The 21,191-nt window shown below is 42.6% G+C and overlaps 1 protein-coding gene across 7 annotated transcripts in view; it reads left to right on the top strand.

The window, feature by feature from the left end:
• The window catches only part of WSCD2 (WSC domain containing 2), a 1,176,783-nt gene that overhangs the window by 663,678 nt on the left and 491,914 nt on the right, over positions 1 to 21,191 (top strand). For all 7 annotated transcript variants that reach the window (XM_069214798.1, XM_069214802.1, XM_069214803.1 and 4 more), the window contains one exon: positions 9,735 to 9,849. In XM_069214798.1, the coding sequence (XP_069070899.1) occupies positions 9,735 to 9,849 (115 nt within the window). The remainder of the gene's footprint in view (positions 1 to 9,734; positions 9,850 to 21,191) is intronic.

Raw genomic sequence — 21,191 nt, 5'->3', positions numbered from 1 at the left:
ATTTCCCCATGGTGAACATGGCTACTGTTGCACACCGCTGAATGCTCTTAAAACTTTCTTCATGGCCAAGACCTGTAGATAACTTTTGCTTTACCCCCAGAAAAGAGATCCAGTGTGCAGTGATACACATGTAATCAGTCACCATACAAGTGGTCCACATGTCTATCTTCAGGTAGATTGTGTGGACAACCATTTTCTGCAAAGCTTGTCCAATCAATTGCAGCACATCATAATGCAGCACTGGAGTAGCTACTCTGGCAAAATAGGTCCAACTTGGAACCTTCCATTTCAGGCAGATGGCTGCCACAAATTCTATGAATCCCACTACTTCCACAAAAAAAGGGGAGGAGGTCCAGTGCTAACACTTTTCCAGCCTCCCATTGTACAAAGGTGCCAATGGGTGTTTGCGGTTGTAGGGCCCCTCCTGCCTAAACATAGCCATAAAAGTAGCCTGGATTTTCTTCTTTTCTGGGGCCACTGATGCAGGTGATGTTCGAGAAGTAGGTGGTGGTAGACTCAATGTGTGTTGTGGCGCTGAGGTCACAGTATGCAGTAGTATCTCACTCTCCATCTGACTCTAAATCTTCCTGTGTCATTGTGAAGTTGCTGAGGCATGTGATTCTGGTGCACTGCTGGGGACAGGGCTCTTTTGCGTGAGGATGTCACCCTCTTCTTCCTCACCCTCTACTGTGATTGGACCAGTTGTGGCTGATGTTTCCTTGCTCTCCTACTTTCTCCATCACGACCATGTTTAGCATTTTTTTGAGGTGCCCCTCCCATCGGATTGTGTGATGTTTTTTCATATGGGTCGTCCGGCCTCCAGTACCATAATGTGAATCAGGCTTACCTAGATGAACACTCGTATGGTAAATGGCAAGTTGAAATAGTACAGAGAAATACAATATTAGTGCGCTTGTTTACTTACTAATTTAATCAAACATTATAAAGTCAAAATACACCACCACACCATAACATTTTGTTTCCAATGAGGCGACACAACACAGCTCCTTGCTATATCTCCATCTGTTTTAAAGGAGATACCTGTGGCAGTCAGAGAGAGGTGCATGGGTAAATGGAAAAATACTTCAAAAAAACTATGGCAACAAGGTGGTCCAGGGGAAAAGGAATAATCATTAACAAAAAATGAATTATGCTGCTGATGTGTCTACAGTGCACCACAGCTAGATTGTACAGAAGGAAATGGAACTACTATCCACCTAAAGAAACTGAAAGTGGTAGTGTGGCTGTGCACTTATGCTGGATGGATAAATGGCTGGAGGAATGGATGAATGGAAGGATGGATCAAGCCAAATGCAGAATTAAATAAATTAAATAAATTGAAGGAATAAACAATTAAAAAAAATAAAAAACATTAAAAAAACAAAAACAAATTAAAAAAATTAAAAACAAAAAAGTAAATTACAAACAATAGGAAAATATAATAAAAAATAGAATGAAAGTTCAAATAAAAACATTATTAAAAAATAAAATAAACATTGCAATAAAAAAATAAATTAAACAAATGATCAATAATTGACAATGTGTTTATGGTAGGACAAGAAGAAAAAAGCCTATGACAAAGGAGTCACAAAATAAAAAATGCAAAAAAGGAAGGAAATAATATAAACAATGCTCATCAGAATCACATTCTTCTAATGTACATATACTACAATGATCCCCAAGCATATCATTATTAAAATGGTATCACATCAATCCATGCATACCAATAGCAAAGGCATACTGGTTGGATGAACAAAAGAGGCTAGAGTAGATAATACTAATACTCTCTTTTGTGGTAGTGTGGTCAAGCAGTTAGGCTTATCAGAGGGTAATGTAAAGCATTTGTTGTACACACACAGGCAGTAAAGGAAGCACAACTTAATGACTAATTCCAGGCCAATGGTTTTTATATAGCAAAAATATATTTTGTTACTTTAGTTCTAGATCCACAAGATTGAGTTTGCAGGTAAGTGTATTTGAACGTAAGTATCAAGCATATATATCAACACCACTTAGTTTCAATTTGGCAAGTAGAATCGTTTTCAAATTTGTTGCAAGATTTAAAACAGGTTCCTATGTAGAATGGGGCATTCAGAAACAGGCCTGCTTGCAGGTAGGTATCCATGTCCTTGGAGGGCAGACCTGGGGGGGTTAGGGGAGCACCGGGGGGGAAGCCACAGGTCAGCACCAAACACACACTCTCAGGGGCACAGGGGTGGCCACTAGGACAGTATCGCCAGGGGACCTGTCCTAGTTCATTGGGCCACCTGGACATGGGCGTCAGGTGCAGAGTGGGTGAAGAGTGGGCAGGGCTTGCGGATCCAGTGTGGTTTTGAAGTCCTTTGTTGGAGTTACTTTCTGGACAGGGACGATGTCCACAGGAGATCTTGGTCCTCTGTTGTGCAGGAAGTGCTCTTGAGGCTTTTAAGAGGTCACTGGTCCTGCAGGATGCAGCAACGTTTTGTAGCAGGGGCTTCAGAAGCTGGAGAGAGACCAGTAGGGCTGGGGCCAAATCACTTGGTGTCTTCAGTCTTCTCTGCTGGGGGTCAACTTAGCAGTCCTCCTTTCTTCTGGCTGTCTTCTTGAGGTTGCTAGGTATCTGGTGACTTAGGTTCAAGGGTGTCCCTAAATACTATAGGGGTAAGAGGGCAGTAGGTAATGGCTACTGTCCCTTAGGGTGGCTACTCCCTATATGTGCCCACCCCCTTCGGGGAGGGGACACATGCCTACCCTATTGGTTCCTGTCCTCCAAACCAATATGGAGGATTCTGCAGGGATGGAGGGTCACGTCAGCTATGGACACCTTAGGGGTAGTTCTGGCTGGAGTGGTCACTCCTCCCTATTTTACCTAATTTTCCCAACGGACTTGCCAACAAAGTGGGGATTTGTATGGGAGGCGGGCATCTCCACTAGCTGGGGTGACCTGGGGCACTATAACAAAAGGCCTGAGCCTTTGAAGCTCACCACCAAGTGTTACAGATCCTGCAGGGAGGAAGTGTGAAGCACCCCCACACAGAGCAGGCTTTGTTTCTGGACTCAGAGAGCACAAAGGCCCTCACCCCAGGGGGTCAGAAACTTGTCTGCTGCTGGCAGGCTGGCACAGACCAGTCAGCCCTACACTAGAGGGTTAGGCAAAGTACATCAGGCATCTGTAAGATGCTCAGTTTGTTCTTTTTACAAACAAACCAACACTGCCATCAGTGTGGGTTTATTGTACTGAGAAGTTTGATTTCAAACTTCCTAGCATTCAGTGAAGCCCTCATGGAGCTGTGTAGTGGTAATGACAAACTCCCAGCCCATGTACTTAATATGACCACTCTGCACTTACAATGTCTAAGAATGGACTTAGACACTGTAGGGGCACACCTGTGGTATAGTTCACCCTGCCTTAGGGCTGTGAGGCCTGCTAGAGGGGTGACTTATCTATGCCACGTGCAGTCTTTTGTGGGCATGGTACCCTGAGAGGGATGCCATGCTGACTTTGCCTTTTTCTTCCCACCAACATACACAATCTGCAATGGCAATGTGCATGAGTTTGGTGAGAGTAATTATGGTGGCAAACGAATGCTGCAGCCCTTAGGGACCCTCCCTGGCCACGGGGCCCTTGGTACAACTGGTACCTTTTACAAGGGACTCATCTGTGTGCCAGAGGTGTACAAACTGTGGAAACAAGGGTACAGTTTTAGGGAAAGAACACTGGTGCTGGAGCCTGGTTAGTAGGATTCCAGCACACTCTCAGTCAAGTCAGCATCAATTTCAGGCAAAAAGTGGGGGGAAGGATAACTGCAACGTGGGCCAGTTTCCTACACACACTGATGCATGCACAAAATGGCTGCCAGCCACAGGGTCAAACAACAATAACAAAGAGAAAGGAGGCATGGAGAACAAATAACACATGCAAGTCTATGACAAAGTCACACTGGCTGCATGCACAAAATGGCAGCCAGCTACATGGTCAAACAACAACACAGAATAAGGAGGCATGGAGAACAAAGAAAACACAAAAACCAATGGCAAAGGCACACTGGCTTCATGTACAAAATACCTGCCAGCCACATGGTGAAACAACAACAACAAGGAGCAATGGGAACAAAGAACACATGGAAGCCTGTGACAAAGAAACACTGACTGGATGCACAAAATGGCCACATGGACAAACAACAACCGCGAACAAGGAGGCATGGATAACAAAGATTATATGAAAGCCTGTGGACATAGACTAGACAAAATGGCCCATGGCCACACGGCATGGAACACAAAGACAAATGCTGGATGATGATAATCAAACACACACAGACAATGGCCTTAAGGAGACGTGGTGGTAACACTGAAGACAACACTAACATTAATTCAGCAATGCAAAACACGAAAATTAACTGAGCTATGAACATTTCACAACAACAGACATCCTGCCATGTCATGAAATATTATCTCACAACATATCCACTTTTTGCCAAAAAATATGCAATGTAAACAATAAGCAACATTTTTAATTTAATCCTATGCCACCCCTGCCCTAAATGAAGTTTTAAAAACATATATCACTGAACCATTTATTTCAAGCACTGATGATACTAGTACTGGGTCTGCTGGCTAGGTGGCCTTTTGGAAATCTAGGCCACATTGTAAAATAATATTTCAAACATTGCAAACATGTAGAAAAGTTACAGAGCTGTGCAACAATTTTCCTTTACGAAAGATGAAAAATCAATGAAATACAAAATAAATAATAACTAGAATCATACTTAAACTCCAGGCCATCCACCACTATACATTTTTAAAATCAAATTAAAATACAGATAAATACTGATCCATGCCCAAGCAAACAAACAACACCCTTATACAATAGTCGTTGAACTTACTTGTGTGATTTCACAATAAACAAGGTCCTTAAATCCCAAGGTATATCCAGGAGATAAAGGGAAAGATCCTTCCACCTCGAAATCCAAGTAGAAAGTGACGAGGAGACAGACAAAGCACTGGGAAGAGCCTGCTGGACAGGAACAGGAAGTTGGAGTCTCTTCCTTCCTATTTGGAAAAAACGGCTTCTCACACTAAAAACAACATAAAGGGTCCACTGGAGAAGAAAATCCAGTAGAAAATATATTTTTGACTATATTACAATGATCTTGAGTACAAAATCTACTCCAGAATGATGTGTTCATGCTCGTGAGCACCACAAACAAGTCTCACACAAGGGAACAAACTTCACTCTGCACTGGAAGGTGGAATATGGGCTCGCTGTGCTATGCCGCATAGTGAAGTAGACTAAAATGAACAAGACCAAAATGACAAAAATCAAATAAGTAGAGCTTAAGTTACACATAATTTAAGATTAAATTTAGAAGGAGGAAGCACCCATCGGGGATAACGGGTTGCGCTGGACTGGGAAAAATCAAAAGTTCATACCGTCCGAGATGGAGCGTGGGCCAGATACAGGGACTCAGTCAGGCCTGCTAAACAAAAGTACCTTGATCCTGGTTGGTGTCAAAGATATGGGATGCATTAGAAGCAATGTTTGGGTCTCGATCCCTGCAATGGAGGAGGTTTGTTGTTTTCCTCACGCAGTCGAGACAACGCATTTGAAGTGCCCCATGCAGCAATGGCCATGCAATGAAGCTGAGATACAAAGTAGCTCAGGTGCAAGTCGTTGGCTTCGAAGTGATGCTGTTGTTCCAAAAAGCACAGTGACTGTGATGCAGCGTTTGGTGTTATCGTCAAGGCTGTTGTCAATGGGGAAGTAGGGGCTTTGCGCCGAAGGAAATTTTGCAGTGCTGGTGCCGAAAGTGATGTGCCAGTTCTGTCCATGCAAAGGCGGAGATGTACCTGTTCTGTCCATGCAACAGCGGAAATGCAGTGTTTAAGCTGGAGCAAGCACCTTAGGCCTCACTTCTAAGGGTCTAGGACTGAGGTACAAAACTTGGCACAGCAGCCTCACACATTGCAGAGTTACCTTTATGACCACATTTTCTTCTGTGTTAGGGCCATTTGGGTGCAACTATACTATCGCTCATGAATGTAGTTTTATGTTTTTTTGATATACACAACTGTTGCAGAATACACCTGCAAAACTCGCTGCTGCGGCATTCCAGGTGTAATCATTGGAAAGGTTTGTTAATTATGTTTTTAGTGTAGGCTCTGATATTGTAATAGTGTGAATGTGTGTAGGTTACACTTTTGTCATGTCAAATGCTAGCACCTTTGGGTAAAGGCACATTTTTACTTTTATATTTGTTCTCCTTGAGAAAACTATTTTCTCTGTAGACAAACCTCTAAGCTCCATCCCAAGAAAGCGTTGGAATGTTCTGTACCCACACAGCTGTGGAAGGGATTTACCTGGTCCCTCACTTGAGCATCTCTCTGACCATTTCCAGGATGTTAAATGGTCAAAGTAAAGTTTGTGAAGAGCTGCTAAGTTGGCAGGTTGAAAGCCTTAACAAAAGATGGCTGTAATAGAAGAGTCCGCAAAAATTGTCAAGCTGGTTCTTTCAAACAACTCTTGCATCTAATTTAAATTATGAGGAATGATGGATTTCACCAATGTGGACCGGAAACTGGACAGAATGCCGTCAGAATGATCTCAGTACATATGATGGCACTTTTGGTGCCATATCAGCCACATTTTTGTACAATGTCTGTCCTTCCCATGTTTGTCATATAAATCATGGTGGCCCTGGAAATTAAAAGCCCACAAGGTATGCCCTCTTGCTGGGAGAAACTTCCAGTACTTCAGGGAGCATGGTTATGATTTTTCCCAAGAAATGAATAGGGGGAAAATGCTGCCCTATATGCGGACAGCTCTAGATATAGTTTGCAGACTGTAGCACCCCATGAGACCCTATTAATAGCAAATTGGTCCCAGTGTATCTTGTTCCAGATGAATGGCAAAGTGTTATACAAAGTGACATGCAATGCAAGAGATATTTTACCAATACATACAAGTTCTTCCAAGCGCTGCATAAAATTATGCCACAAGTATCAGCATGTGATAATTGTACAAATCCTTACATTTCTGATGTTTTCACTCCATTAAGGTTTTGCTACGTGCCTGTATTTCAGCCCTCTAGCTTCAAAAAAGTAGCTTTAAATAGATGCCTGTCCCTTAGGACAACACTGCTCACAAATGAAGTATTTCTTGCCAAATAAAGATCTCCAAGTCCTTCTCTGAGCAAACAAAGCAGAAGTAAATCAATAAAGAGAATGGTAATTTTCTTTATATATGACCCTCACCCATTCTAGTAGTGGCATGCTTCATCACCGGGTCTATCCTAGCCCCCTAAAAGACAGGTTGGGTGCTACCATATTTCCAGGAGCACTTGAATATAATAAATATATCCAATTAACTATTTTTATTGATTTACTTCTGGTTTGTTTGCTCAGAGAAGGACTTGGAGATCTAATATCCAGAGATTCACCATTTTTGAGTCAATGGATTGAAAACCTTAAAAGTGGGAAGAGCAACACTTGTTCTTTATAGCGCTGTGAAAAACCAGGTGAAATGTTGTTTGCAAGCTCTATGGGGGTACACGTTAAAAATATTGTTTATAGTACAAATGTGTTTGCTATTCGCACTCACTTGCAGCTTACATCTATTATGACAGTTTTATGATTACACACTTTATGTTATTGTAATTTTTTTCGATTCTCAAAAATGTCCTAATAAATTATTACCGCTCACTAAAATGCCACACAATCCTACAAACATTTTCAGTATATTGCTTGAATTTTCATAACCTACTCAATTTTCTAAGAAGCTTACACCTTATCAAATGAGATTCAAATTAGTTATAGACCTTTGAAGAAAACCCTTAATTTACTCTGAGTGTATATGTGTGTGTAATAATAATAACAATATTTAACATTTCGTGACACAATTTTCTAAGCACTCTAAATAAAGCGTTTTACTGTTACCCAATATATTGGTACTCAAGTTACCAACCAAATGGCTTGTGTTTAATGTCTGCATGTGTTACATGTAGGAAGCAGACTAAGGGCCGGAGTTAGGTTTTGAAGCACATAGTATTCCATCATCACATATGATGGAGTACCCTGTCCGTAAACTCTAGATCCTCATTTAGACATGAGCAGACCTTAGGTTTTCCAGCAATGTAGCTCATTGGCTCCTTTGGCGTAAAGCTCCTTTTGATGGCCTGACAGAGTAGGGGCCTTCAAAAGCAGGACATCGCACAGCCGATCCTATTTGTAATATATATTTTTTCTGTTCATCACTGGCAGGAAAAACCTGGTGGTGAGGAACAGGAAAAAAACAATAATGACTCCCATACCATGGGAAGAAACTCACAGGGTGTTCAGGTTATTAGTTTTTTGTTTTCCAGAAAAAGGTCATTTGTTTTTTGTTTTTCAGGAACATATTCCTGCTTTGAGAGTTTATTTCTGAAATACAAAAAAATGTTAAAAGTTTGGTAGGGGCCATCAAAAGAATGGCAGCTGCTCACAAAGCCTTAAGTATATTGAAAGGAACCGCCCTAATTGTTGTTCCTTTCAATGTACAAAGTTGACCACTGGAGGTGGGGGGGGGGGGTGGGCGGTCATCTGTAAATTTGACAGACAGTACTCCATTGGGACTGCGGAGATAATGTTCTCCGCCAAACTTGCAGATGAAGTACCCTCCACCCATTTTTAAACTAGCTTTGAGACATAATAATTGTATGAATTATTCACAATTTATACATGCAAACAATATATGCCCAAATCACAGTATCCATCAATCTTCAACTTGAATGAGCAAATGGCATAAATGATGAATTACAAATATATTTCACAAAACAGCAATTTACAGTTGTCAGTTCTTTTACACACAAATAAGGATGCCAGGTACTCAAGTGTGGTTGATAAAGTGAGTATTCTAGGTGGGAAAGTCATGGCAATTTGGCAAAATCACACAAGTCCATGAGTGTGTATTTCAACATTTCGAATGCACAGTCCTCTCTTTATATCATCAGAGATTTACTCCTGACAATGGCGCTCCTAGATTTTTATTCCAGGAGTTCGTGGAAGGATTAGGTGGGAAAACCCTGAAAATTGTTGGGGTTGTTGGCAAATAGTTTTTTGAAGGGGGAAACTATTTTCCACATGTTAAAAAGTTATCATGTGAAAATCCACTTTTGCCTAGCATTTACATGCCCTTAATTGTACTCCATGTGTATTTTCTTATATGTAATTGCTTGCAGAATCATTTAATTTCTATAGAAAGCTGTGATAGTCGCAGATTCCTTGCAGTAGTCCTCTAATCCTGTGAGCAGCTAAACATATCATAGATCCACTCGGAACCTAGTTGTAAAACAACGGGTGAAACTTTGCAAATAATGTTTGAGAATCAGGATCTGGGACACTTTCCTGTTGAAAGCCCTTCTTATTCCCGCAGAACTGCGTGTTTTGTGTTTTATATAAAGTTTTCTGTGCTTCTGTTAACAGCCAGCTTCTGGCGTATGACTCATTTGCTTACGAGTATAAAGGAAAAAAACATATTCTTTGATTAAGACATTGTCGACAAATCAAAGGCTCGAAAAGGTTTTAATAATTAAACAGTTTTTCTCTCCCCGCGGGAGGCTCAGAGAAATAGGACCTCTTTTCAACTGTTTAACATTTTTAGGCAAGAGGGCCAAATTGTTTGCGAAAAGGTGAAATAATAGGTAGCCCGAGGCCCAGGTTTAAGTAGGTGTGTTGGGACTCGGGTCTTTGAATTATTAACGAGTTCAATCTATGTTTTTCAGCAAAATACATTGGCTGCTTCGTGGATGACACACACCGGCGAGCTCTCCGAGGAGTGTCCCTGTTTGACTACAAAAAGATGACAGTATTCCGTTGCCAGGACAACTGTGCCGAACGGTAGGGTGACACACGAACATGGCGCCTTCATTAATTTTCATCACGTTCCCACCACTCCATACCTGTCAAGTCCGGAGATTTGTTTTCTTAGTCAATGTGTTTTTTTTCTGTTTCCTTTGCTTTGAAGTGTCTGTTGCCAGGCAGAGCATGACGGTCAATGGTTTTTCCTTATTTAAAATAATTGTGGTCCGATTATGAAAAGGTCAGGGGAGGGCATGTTTTCAGATTGGGAACATTAGGACAGAGCACTTTGACAAGTTAGTTTAATTTGAAATCCACGTAATAAGTGCTAGCTGGCAAGAACATTTCAGAATTTAACTCATTGCTGTTTACTATAAAAGTAATCAACGCTGCCTCTATTCAGGGGCGTAGCTAAAAATAGTGCAGCAAGTGCAGTGACACCGAAGCCCAGGGGAGTAGGCATCTCTGTGCTCTCAGAGATTTCTGTATTTGACTTCTGAGCAAGCATTAATGGCAGCCCATTGTCGCTGCTTACATTAGGGCCCATACCTGGCTGATGTGCTGTAATGGAGTCCTCGAAATGCCATGTAGGCCTGATTTAGGACACCTAGTGAAATAACTCTAATCTCTCCCTGCAAATAGGTGGTCATCCTGCTAGAATCGGTGCAAACAATAAAATCCAGTTAAATGAATTGTGCTTCTATAGGCTAGACTCGTCAGAACAGATGCAGTCTAGACATAAAGTACCGTTACAACTTTTCATAGATATTCTGATTACATGTAGAACTTTTTGTTGTAAATGGCTCATTTTGCAGTGTTATCCCCAAACTTTTTTCCCTCTTCCTCCTATTTTTTCTGATATGTTTTTGCTGGTTTTGGTACTCTGGGCACTTCATCACTGCTGATCAATGCAAAAGTGCAAGTGCTCCCTGTGTAAATTGTGATTACGATTGGTTATCCATGGTTGGCATTGTTAGAAATGGGGTCTTTGGTTGGCAGTCAGGTTATCCCCTGTCCAAGCAAGGACCCTCATTATAGTCAGGCAAAGGAGAAGCACAACTGGTTAACCCCCACTCACCCTCTTGGTACCTTGGCACGAGCAGGCAGGCTTAACTCAGAAGCAATGTGTAAAGTATTTGTACCAACACACACAGTAATACAGTGAAAACACCACAAAATGGATACCACACCAGTTTAGAAAAATAGGTAATATTGACCTAAATCAAACAAGACCAAAATGACAAAAATCCAACATACACAAGTTAGAATATGAAGTTTCAAAGCAATGAGAGTCTTACTCCATAGAATACAATGGAAACTATGATTTTGCACAAAGTAACTGGTTAGCATAAAAAATAAAGCCACATTGGTGAACGCGCGTCAGATAAGGCAGCGATGCGTCGATTCTGCCCTCGCAAGGGAGGCCATGCAGTGTTTCTTCTCCGGTCGTGACAGTGATGCGTTGTTTTTCTCCCTCACAAGAGAGCAAGGCGTCGATTTCCAGACAGGGCTCCTCCGATCTACGCAGAGTTGGGGTGACTTTGACGCCCAGAGACGCTGCGTGGAAAATGCGGGTGCATGGTGTTAGAAAACCGTGCTGCATGGGGTTTGCATCATTATCAGCAGCCGCAAGCGGGTGTTACGCGTCATTTCTCCAGCCGCGATGCATCGGTTTCCCGGGCTGCACTGAATGTGGAGAGTCGATTTCAGCCACAATGCTGGAGGCACGTCGTTTATCAGCCACTTTGCAGATGGTGCATCTAAAATTTCCCTGCACTGCGTTCTGTGTGTGGATTTTCAGCTCTTCTTCTGCCAACTTCACCTTTCAAGGGCCCACGGACTGGAAAGGGCTCCACTTGGCAGGGCAGGAGTCTCAGCAGAGAGTCCAGGTGCTGGAAGGGGAAGTATGTGATGGCCCTGAGACTTCAAAACAGGAGGCAAGCTCAGTTCAAGTCCTTGGAGATTCTTCTCAAGCAAGAATGCCCAACAAAGTCCAGTCTGTGTGCCCTTTCACAGGCAGAAGCAGCAACTGCAGGATGGCCCAACAAAGCACAGACACAGGCAAGGGCAGCACTTCTCCTCAGTTCTTCTCCTTGGCAGAGGTTCCTCTTGAATCCAGAAGTGATCTAATTTTCAGGAGTTTTGGGTCTAATACTTGTACTGCTTTCTGCCTTTGAAGTTAGCAAACTTCAAAGGGGAGTCTCTCTTGTTTGCAAGATCGTGCTGTGTCCAGGCTAGGCCCAGACACACATCACGGGGTTGGAGACTACATTCTGAGAGGGCAGGCTCAGCACATTCAGGTGTAAGTGAACACTACTCCTTCCACTCTAGCACAGATGGCTCATCAGGATATGAAGGCTACACCTTAGCTTCGTTTGTCTCACTGTCTAGAGGGGATTCACAAACAGCCCAACTGTCAAACTGACCCAGACAGGGAATCCACAAACAGACAGAGTCACAGAATGGTTTAAGCAATTCAATGCCTACTTTCTAAAAGTGGCATTTTCAAAATAACAATCTAAAAACCAACTTCACTAAAAGATGTATTTTTAAATTGTGAGTTCAGAGACCCCAAACTCCATATTTCTCTCTGCTCTCAACGGGAATTTGCACTTTAGTAATATTCAAAGGCAGCCCCCATGTTAACCTGTGAGAGAGATAGGCCTTGCAACAGTGAACACAGAATTTAGCAGTATTCCACTGTCAGGACATGTGAAACACAAACATGCTTGTCCCACCTTTAACATATATACTGCACCCTGCCCATGGGGCTACCTAGGACCTACCTTAGGAGTGCCTTACATGTATAAAAAGAAGTGGTTTAGGCCTGCCAATTAGGTACACTTGTCAAGTCGAATTGGCTGTTTAAAACTGCACCTATAGACACTGCAGTGGCAGGTCGGACCCATGTTTACAGGGTTACTCATGTGGGTGGCACAACCAGTGCTGCAGGTTCACTAGTAGCATTTGATTTGCAGTGCCTGTGTTTGCAGTTTTAAACTGCCATGTCAACCTGGCAAGTGCACCCACTTATCAGGCACAAACCTTCCCTTTTAGTACATGAAATGCACCTCTAAGGTAGCCTTGTGGACAGGGTGCAGTGTATTTAAAAGGTAGGGCATGTGCTAGTGTGTTTTACATGTCCTGGTAGTGAAATAATGCAAAGTTTGAATTTCACTATTGCAAGGCCTATCTTTCCCATAGATTAACATGGGGATTGCCTTGAAATATCTCATAAACATATTTTCCATTTGGGAGCAGATAGAGATAAGGAGTTTGGGGTCTCTGAACTCACTATTTAAAAATACATCTTTTAGTGAAGGTATTTTTTAAATTGCATGTTTGAAAATATCACTTGCACTTTCTTGCTTAACCATTCTGTGCCTCTGCCTGGCTGTGGAATACACGTCTGGGTCAGGATGACAGTTGGGCTGGTTGTGAATTTACTCTAGTCAGTCACACAAAGGGAGCTGAGGTGTGCCCTGCATATCCTGATGGGTCTTCCTGGGCAAGAGTGGTGGGAGGAGCTGACACTTGCACCTGCATAGAGCTATTCCTGTCCTTACACAATGAAGTCTTCAACCCCCTAGAGTGTGTCTGTGACGAGGGCAGGAAAGGCAGGGTCTTGTGCACTACAAAGACTTTCCTTTGAGGTTTGCCTACTTCAAAGGCAGAAATGAGTATAACTATTGAACCCAAAACCCCAGACTTTTAGAACACTTCTAGATCAAGAAGACACTCTGCCAATGAAAAGGGCTGAAGAGCTTTGAGGAGGAGTATTGCCCCTTTGCTGGGTGTGCTTTGCTGGGTTGGCCTGCAGTTGCTGCATCTTCTTTGGAAAGGACAAAGACTGGACTTTGCTGTGTATCCTGCTAGTGAAGTTTCTCCAATGGCTTGGACTGAGCTTGTTTCCTGTTAAGAAGTCAGAGGGACATCAAAGACTTCACCTGCCAGCCCCTGGGTTCTCTTGCTGAGAACCCTGAATGGCAAGATGTGCCCACTCCAGTTCCTTTACCCTTGGGAGTGAAATATGGCATAGAACAAAAAGAACCAGGCACACCGACTCAGGACGACTCCAGAACTTACTTCGCTGCCCGACTCCACGCTGCTGTCTGCACCCGAAGCCATGGTCCCCTCTGATGTGTGATGACCTTGACCAACACCGCAGGTCTGATGCCGCCGCAGTGCCTCTGAAATCTCACAGCATTGTGATTCCAAAGTGCAGTGTCACCGACCTCTGTGACACCCGACTCTGCTGTGTTGCCTGTGGCCCCGTGGTGTGCCCTTGGCCCAAGGGGCCGCTCCAGTGCATCTTGACCTGCTGAACTCATCAACCTCACCAGATCATAAGGAACCAACACTTTGCCGCCGACATCGTCTCACCTCTGTTGCTGCCATAAGGAACCAACACCTCAGCTCCCCTGTGTAGCAGTTAGGAACTGAAAAAAGGGAGAGCGAGGGCCCCCCACAACCTATCCACCCAGATGGACAGGGCACTGTATCACAGCGATATTAAAAATATTTCCCCTTGGAAGGAGAATTCACACTAAACAAAACACCATTCTTTCATCATTCACTCATATACCCCAATGATCAGCAATAATAAAGGAATATCAAAAAAATATTTTTAATAAATAATCCCATACAAAAAATAATAAAAAACATGTGAGACAAAAATAATATAAAGGAAATCCAACGGGCCCCACAAAGGACCTCTGTACAGTTTATAAGCAGGTCAATACTAGTTTATCGTTAGTCACTGTCCCGTCTAAGGTATCCACAAACCAATTGACTGGTACACCAAGTTCCTCGTCTATTATTGGCCAGTTCCAACAGGTCCAGTTTTCCAGCTTGCATTGACGTGTGTCTGTGGTCTTTCACAATTTTTTTGCCACCTTGCTCAGGATGATAATATAATCTCCAACACATTAATTCATGTCTGCAACCATAATGAGTAATACAACACCTTAGTTCAATGATAGCCAAATCGAATCCACAGCCAAAGAGAGATTCTTACTTCTCTTGTTTCCTTAAATAGTTTTTGAGTTTATTCTGATTCTGGTGTGGTGTCCATTTGTAGTGTCTTCATTGTGTTACTGTGTGTTAGACCTGACAGCCTTAAGGTGGTCACCCCTAACTTTTTGCCTGCCTCCCTCCACTTTTTAGATACTGTTTTGGTGGTTTTAAGACTCTGCGCACTTTACCACTGCTAACCAGTTCTAAAGTGCATATGCTCTCTCTCTTTGAACATGGTAACATTGGATCATACCTTATTGGACTATTTAATTTACTTAAAAGTCCCTAGTAAAGTGCACTATATGTGCCCAGGGCCTGTGGATTAAATGCTACTAGTGGGCCTGCAGCACTGATTGTGCCACCCACTTAAGTAGCTCCTTATCCTTGTCTCAGGGCTGCCATTTCAAGGCCTGGGTGTGCAATTTCACTGCCAATTCGACTTGCATTTTAAAGTACTTGCCAAGCCTAAAACTTCCCTTTTTCTGCATATAAGTCACCCCTAAGCTATGCCCTAGGTAACCCATAGGGCAGGGTGCTGTGTAGGCAAACGGCAGGACATGTACTTGTGTAGTTTACATGTCCTGGTAGTGTAAAACTCCTAAATTCGTTTTTACACTGCTGTAGGGCCTGCTCCCTTCATAGGCTAACATTGGGGCTAACCTCATATATTGTTTGAGTGGTAGCTGCTGATCTGAATGGAGTAGGAAGGTCATATTTAGTACGGCCAGAATGGTGATACAAAATCCTGCTGACTGGTGAAGTTGGATTTGATATTACTATTTTAGAAATGTCACTTTTAGAAAGTGAGCATTTCTCTGCACTTAAATCCTTCTGTGCGTTACTATCCACATCTGGCTGGGTTTAGTTGACAGCTCCCTGTGCATTCATTCAGACACATCCCAAACACACCTGACTTGCACACATCTGCATTTTGGATGGGTCTTCCTGGGCTGGGAGGGTGAAGGGCCTGGCATTTGCATATCAAAGGACAGTAGCCTGCCCTCACACAAAGGACTGCCACACCCCCTACTGGGACCCTGGCAGACAGGATTGAACTGAAAGGGGACCTTGTGCACTTCTAAGCCACTCTTTGAAGTCTCCCCCACTTCAAAGGCATATTTGGGTATTTAAACATGGCCTCTGCCCCTACCAACTCACACACTTCCTGGAGAAGAAACTTGAGCCAGAACCTGCATCCTGCCAAGAAGAACTGCCTGGCTGACCAAAGGACTCATCTGTCTGCATTCTGTGAAGGACTGCTGCCTTGATGTTGCCCTGCTGCCTTGCTGCTCTCTGGCTGTGGTGAAGAAGTGCTCCACAAGGGCTTGGATAGAGCTTGCCTCCTGTTCCCTTAAGTCTCAGGGCCAAAAAGACTTCTTCAATACAAGAACGACTCCTTGTGCCGCACATCCCGCCAGAAACAATGCCCAGCCTGCGCCGCGGTGAAAAATTCACCACACGCCGAACCAGAACGATGCAGCCCAACTTTGCACCGAGAAGATCAACGCAGCACTAGCATAGCAACAGGAAATTCGTCACACAGCCCACTGGATCGACGCACAGCTGAGCCGGAACGATGGAGCCTGACTTCCAGAGAGGAATCAACGCAGCGTCTGAGGTGTGGTAGAAATTTCAACGCAACATCCCCCGAATCGACACAGCTCCTGTGACTTCATCCTGCCAGTGCAGGAAATCCACGCATCATCCCGGGGCGTCGGAAAACCCCACAACCCGAAGAGAAACCACGACCGAATGCCGGAAATCGATACACAGCCATCCCTGCATGACAAATAAACAACGCATCACCGTTTGGGGCCTGAGAAATTAACACACACCCCTTTGTTTCCACACATCTCCTCCTCTGCGGTTCTTTGTAGAGATTTTGCACACAAACCAGGTACTTTGTGCTTGAAAGAGATATTTATTGCCTTTAAAAGACTTAGGACACTCTATATCACTTTTACAATGATAGCTCAACGTATACTTATTGCACTTTAATTGTTTTGATCTGTATCTTATCAGATAAATATTATACATTTTTCTAAACACTGTGTGGTGTATTTTTGTGGTGTTATACTGTGTTATTTTTTGACTTATTGCACAAATACTTTACACATTGCCTTCTAAGTTAAGCCTGACTGCTCAGTGCCAAGCTACCAGAGGGTGGGCATGGGATAATTTGGATTGTTTGTGATTTACCCTGACTAGACTGAGGGTCCTTTCTTGGACAGGGGGTAACCTGACTGCCAACCAAAGACCCCATTTCTAACACTGTGTGTGTGGGTACAAACACTTTCCGCATTACCTCTAAAATAAGCCTAACTGCTCACGCAAAGCAATCAAGGGGGTGAGCATGGATTTTCTTAGGAGTGTGACTCCCTTACCCTGACTAGAGTGAGGGTCCCTACTTGGACAGGGTTTAAACTGACTGCCAACTAGAGACCCCATTTCTAACACTTTTATAGACAAAGAAACGAGGAAGTTATATCCATTTTAAATGTGAGTGAGGAGTAATGTGCTCTTACTGTGTAAAATCAATATTCCTTTATCCAAAATAAGTATGTTTAAGGGTATGTAGACATTTAACATGACATTCTTAATCATTCCCATTGTAGAGCTTTCTGTTAGTATGTGGCTGGGTTCATGGTAAGGAATCCATGTATGGACATGAGAAATACCATCAAGGTAGGACGGCCAGGTTAAATCTGGCAAGGGCTGCAGATGAGAGTAGAAAATAACATGAACTATATAATGTGCCAATAATAACATTTCAATGCCAAGCAAAGCCTTCCTACATACCGTAGCAGCTTTTTTGTGTTTATGGAATATTGTGCAATTCTATTTGTGTGAAATTCTAGTTTCTTTAGTTTTCATCTAATGTAAAGTCGCAATGAAGATTCTTTCTATTTGTGGTGGTGTTGTTCTGCCACGGAATGTGATTACAATTTGGGAGTTGCCTACAGCAAAGAAAACAAAGAACAACGTCAATGGACGGGAGAAAAAGAAGGAGAAATAAAATAGATTCTCATTATGACCTGCTTCTTATTCACGATGTAGCAGGTCTGTTTGGGCACCAGGAAATGTAGACTTTCTTCAGCAGCTGAAATCTTTAGTTGAAACACTGGTTCAAAATGAGAAATTACTGAGAGAATCAGAATCGCATTTTCCTCAATAAATCCTTTGTTCTCAGAGTTCCACTTGCAATCACCATTAAATCTGGTTTACCTGATGTGGCAACAGGTAGAGGTGTTTCGGGTGTTACACACCTCTAATAAATGCATTTTCTGGAACATAGGTGGGTACATGTGCTTTCAGTCGGGTATGGTGAGGTGTCTGCCGGATTTCAGAAGGAATTTGTACATAAACATAGACACAAACTCACACACGCTCTCTCCTTCTGTGCTTTGAATGTCTTGAAAAATGTCGGTTATTTTACTGAATGTTGTGTTTTCTCTCTTAGCACCCTTACCAATCCGCATTCATATCCCTTTGCACTGCTCCTTCAGCCCCTCTCATGTGTGCTGCTTGCCGTTATACATATTTTGACATCATATGCCAGCATGAGTGTTGGAAAATCTGAAGCTCGCCCCACCAATTTTACTGACGAAGCTACACTCCTGGCAACAGGTACCATCAGTCTCAGTAATTCTGGGACCACGCTTAAGGGACCAAGTTCAGGATTTAGTGGATATATTTGTGAAATTTGAAACTGCATGACATGGATTCTACCCCCCAATACTGGCACTTGACAAAATGATTGTGTGATTTCGGCCTATTCACGTGATCTTCCTCTGCATACATATAGGTAGAGAGTAAAAAAAAAAAAATGTTGTGCACTTGTTAGTTTTTTTGCTCCTTCAAATTTCCTACCCCTACAATCCCTCTTGATTCTATTATGGCCTTTCAGGGTTAGACTGCCATACAGGGAAATCAGGCAGTGCTCAGTGACCTGACCTAACAGTTCAGCATGTGGGTCGTTTTTAGGTTGAGTGTGCAAGTGTGTTGACCTGTTGTAAGTATTGTGGGCTTTAAACCATACCCACCTCACTCCCATTACTTTCACTCATGGTAAATGCTCTACGTTTGTCCTGCCTTCAGGCGGTTTTGTTGCCTCCTTGCAGACGTACCAAGTTACATGGATATTTGCATGATTGCCGATATGTTTGACTGTGAGCAAACTTTTCTCTTTTGTGCCTCTCCTTCGCGCTCATGCTCATGGCGGCCATGGCACTTTAAATCGGCGCGCTTAAGTCAACTAATGTTTTACTTTTAGTTTTCAATTTATGTGGCAAGGAAAGTCCAGTTAGGAATTTACAACCACAAAGCTCTAACTGGAGCAAATGTGAGACCCATCGCATTGCAAATGCTTGTTTTAGTTGTTGGTCGGTTTTACAGCTAGGTGGGCCGGTTTTTAGTGTTGTTTTCCATGATATTACTGCATTTTTTAGCTATATGCTTCGCTAATGGAGGACACTTTTATTTTAGTGTCATGTCCTATTTTTGTTCCAGGCCGACCCTGATGTCCTTTGTTTTCCAGCAGAAACTGGCTGTCAAACACCGTACTGTTTTATATAGATATCTTCATGCTTTAAAGAGCTCTACTAATGCTTATAGCTGGGTCAGGCAAACCTTTTTCATTTGGCATATGGGTGCCTGTTTCTCCTTCCTGCTCCTTACACCCTCTCACCTCAAAATTACCTAGAGATCAAACTAATCTTAAAAGCTCACAGCCTGTGTCACAATCTCTTAACCGAGGCCTTAGTCTCCAGGCAGGCAAAGGACTCAAATGAAAAACACGTGTAGGAAGGGTTCCCATGACATAACATGAACTTCGAATTAACACCCTGAGCAAAATCCAACATTTATCTCTCATGCCATTGTAGTTTCTGCCACAGCCTGGAGTGAGTTTCCAATATGGGCCTATTATATACCACTGTGCCCAAAGATCTAAAAGAAGGTTACATACCTTGCAGGGGAAGGGCGCCCTTAAAGGAATTAAGCCACTAACAAAGAAGTAGTTAAAACTCGTGCCTAGATGTTCCATCTGTAGAATAAAGATTCACACCTAGCAAGTCACCCAAATTTCAACCCATTTTGAAAAAAAGGTTCTGACTTAAAAACAGAGCATGGAAAACGAGCACCGGAAAAATCATAGCGGGTGACAAAACCCATGAGAAAAAGGAAGCAATGAAAATGAACATTTAAATGTGGAAACGTACAGTAAACGCTGCAATGTGCACCACAGAACCTTGTAGGAGACACATAGAAGCGGGTGTTTAACTAATGCTGTACGATATATTCCTTCATACGATTATGAAAAATCGGAGCGCGTTGGTGTAGACAATATCCTTCAATGGAAATGAAGGGAATGCCCACAAAATAATGAAGTCAAGTTAATAATATACTGATTCACTGAGGTTGATGAAAAGATTCACGCCATAAACTTACTAAGGGCCATATTTATACTTTTTGACGCAAAACTGCGCTATCGCAGTTTTGCGCCAAAAAGATTAGGTAAGTTCAGGTAAGTATAATTTTTCATACAGACACTGCAGTGGCAGGTCTGAGCCATGTTTACAGGGCTACTAATGTGGGTGGCACAACCAGTGCTGCAGGCCCACTAGTAGCATTTGATTTACAGGCCCTTGTCTCCTCTAGTGCACTTTACTAGGGACTTACTAGTAAACTAAATATGCCATTCATGGAAAGCCAATTACACATACATTTTACTTTGGAGCACTTGCACTTTAGCACTGGATAGCAGTGGTAGAGTGCCCAGAGTATGAAAACAGCAACAACAGAGTCTAGCACACATCAACAACCTGGGGAACAGAGGCAAAAATGTAGGGGAGACCACATCAAGGATGGCAAGTCTAACAAGGTTCAAACAATCTGAAGCCTTGTGCCTTTCTCTCTACAGAAAAGGCCTGCATTTTCCACTTTTTAGCCATAGAAGTCACTCCAGATTGCTCATAACCATATTCTACATAATCCTAACTTTTCTTGCTAGCAATAATTGTTATAGACTTTGAGGATGCTGAACTACATGATGCACAAAATTCAACAATTGTAAACATAACTGAATTCAATACATTTGTAACTGTCATATAAAATCCACTGAATTTAAAAATATAATAGACAATCATACCTCCGGGCTTTTTTCAGCTGCTGTTAGAAGTAGTGGACCTTGGTCTCTTCATGTACCTTAGACTTCCAACGATCATTTGTTTTTAACCACTTCTCTTTTTTATTTGCTGCTCTCCCTTTATTTTATCAAATACCTCTGGTGTTGGTGTAGGTGGAACTTGATCTAACTGATGCAGTTCTACATTCTAAAATGTTAAGTGGAAGTGGGTTGAACATTT

Source organism: Pleurodeles waltl, chromosome 11 (assembly GCF_031143425.1).
Source record: "Pleurodeles waltl isolate 20211129_DDA chromosome 11, aPleWal1.hap1.20221129, whole genome shotgun sequence".
NCBI lineage: Eukaryota > Metazoa > Chordata > Amphibia > Caudata > Salamandridae > Pleurodeles > Pleurodeles waltl.
The sequence above is the reverse complement of the archived record's forward strand: the minus strand, read 5'-3'. Positions and strand labels throughout refer to the sequence as shown.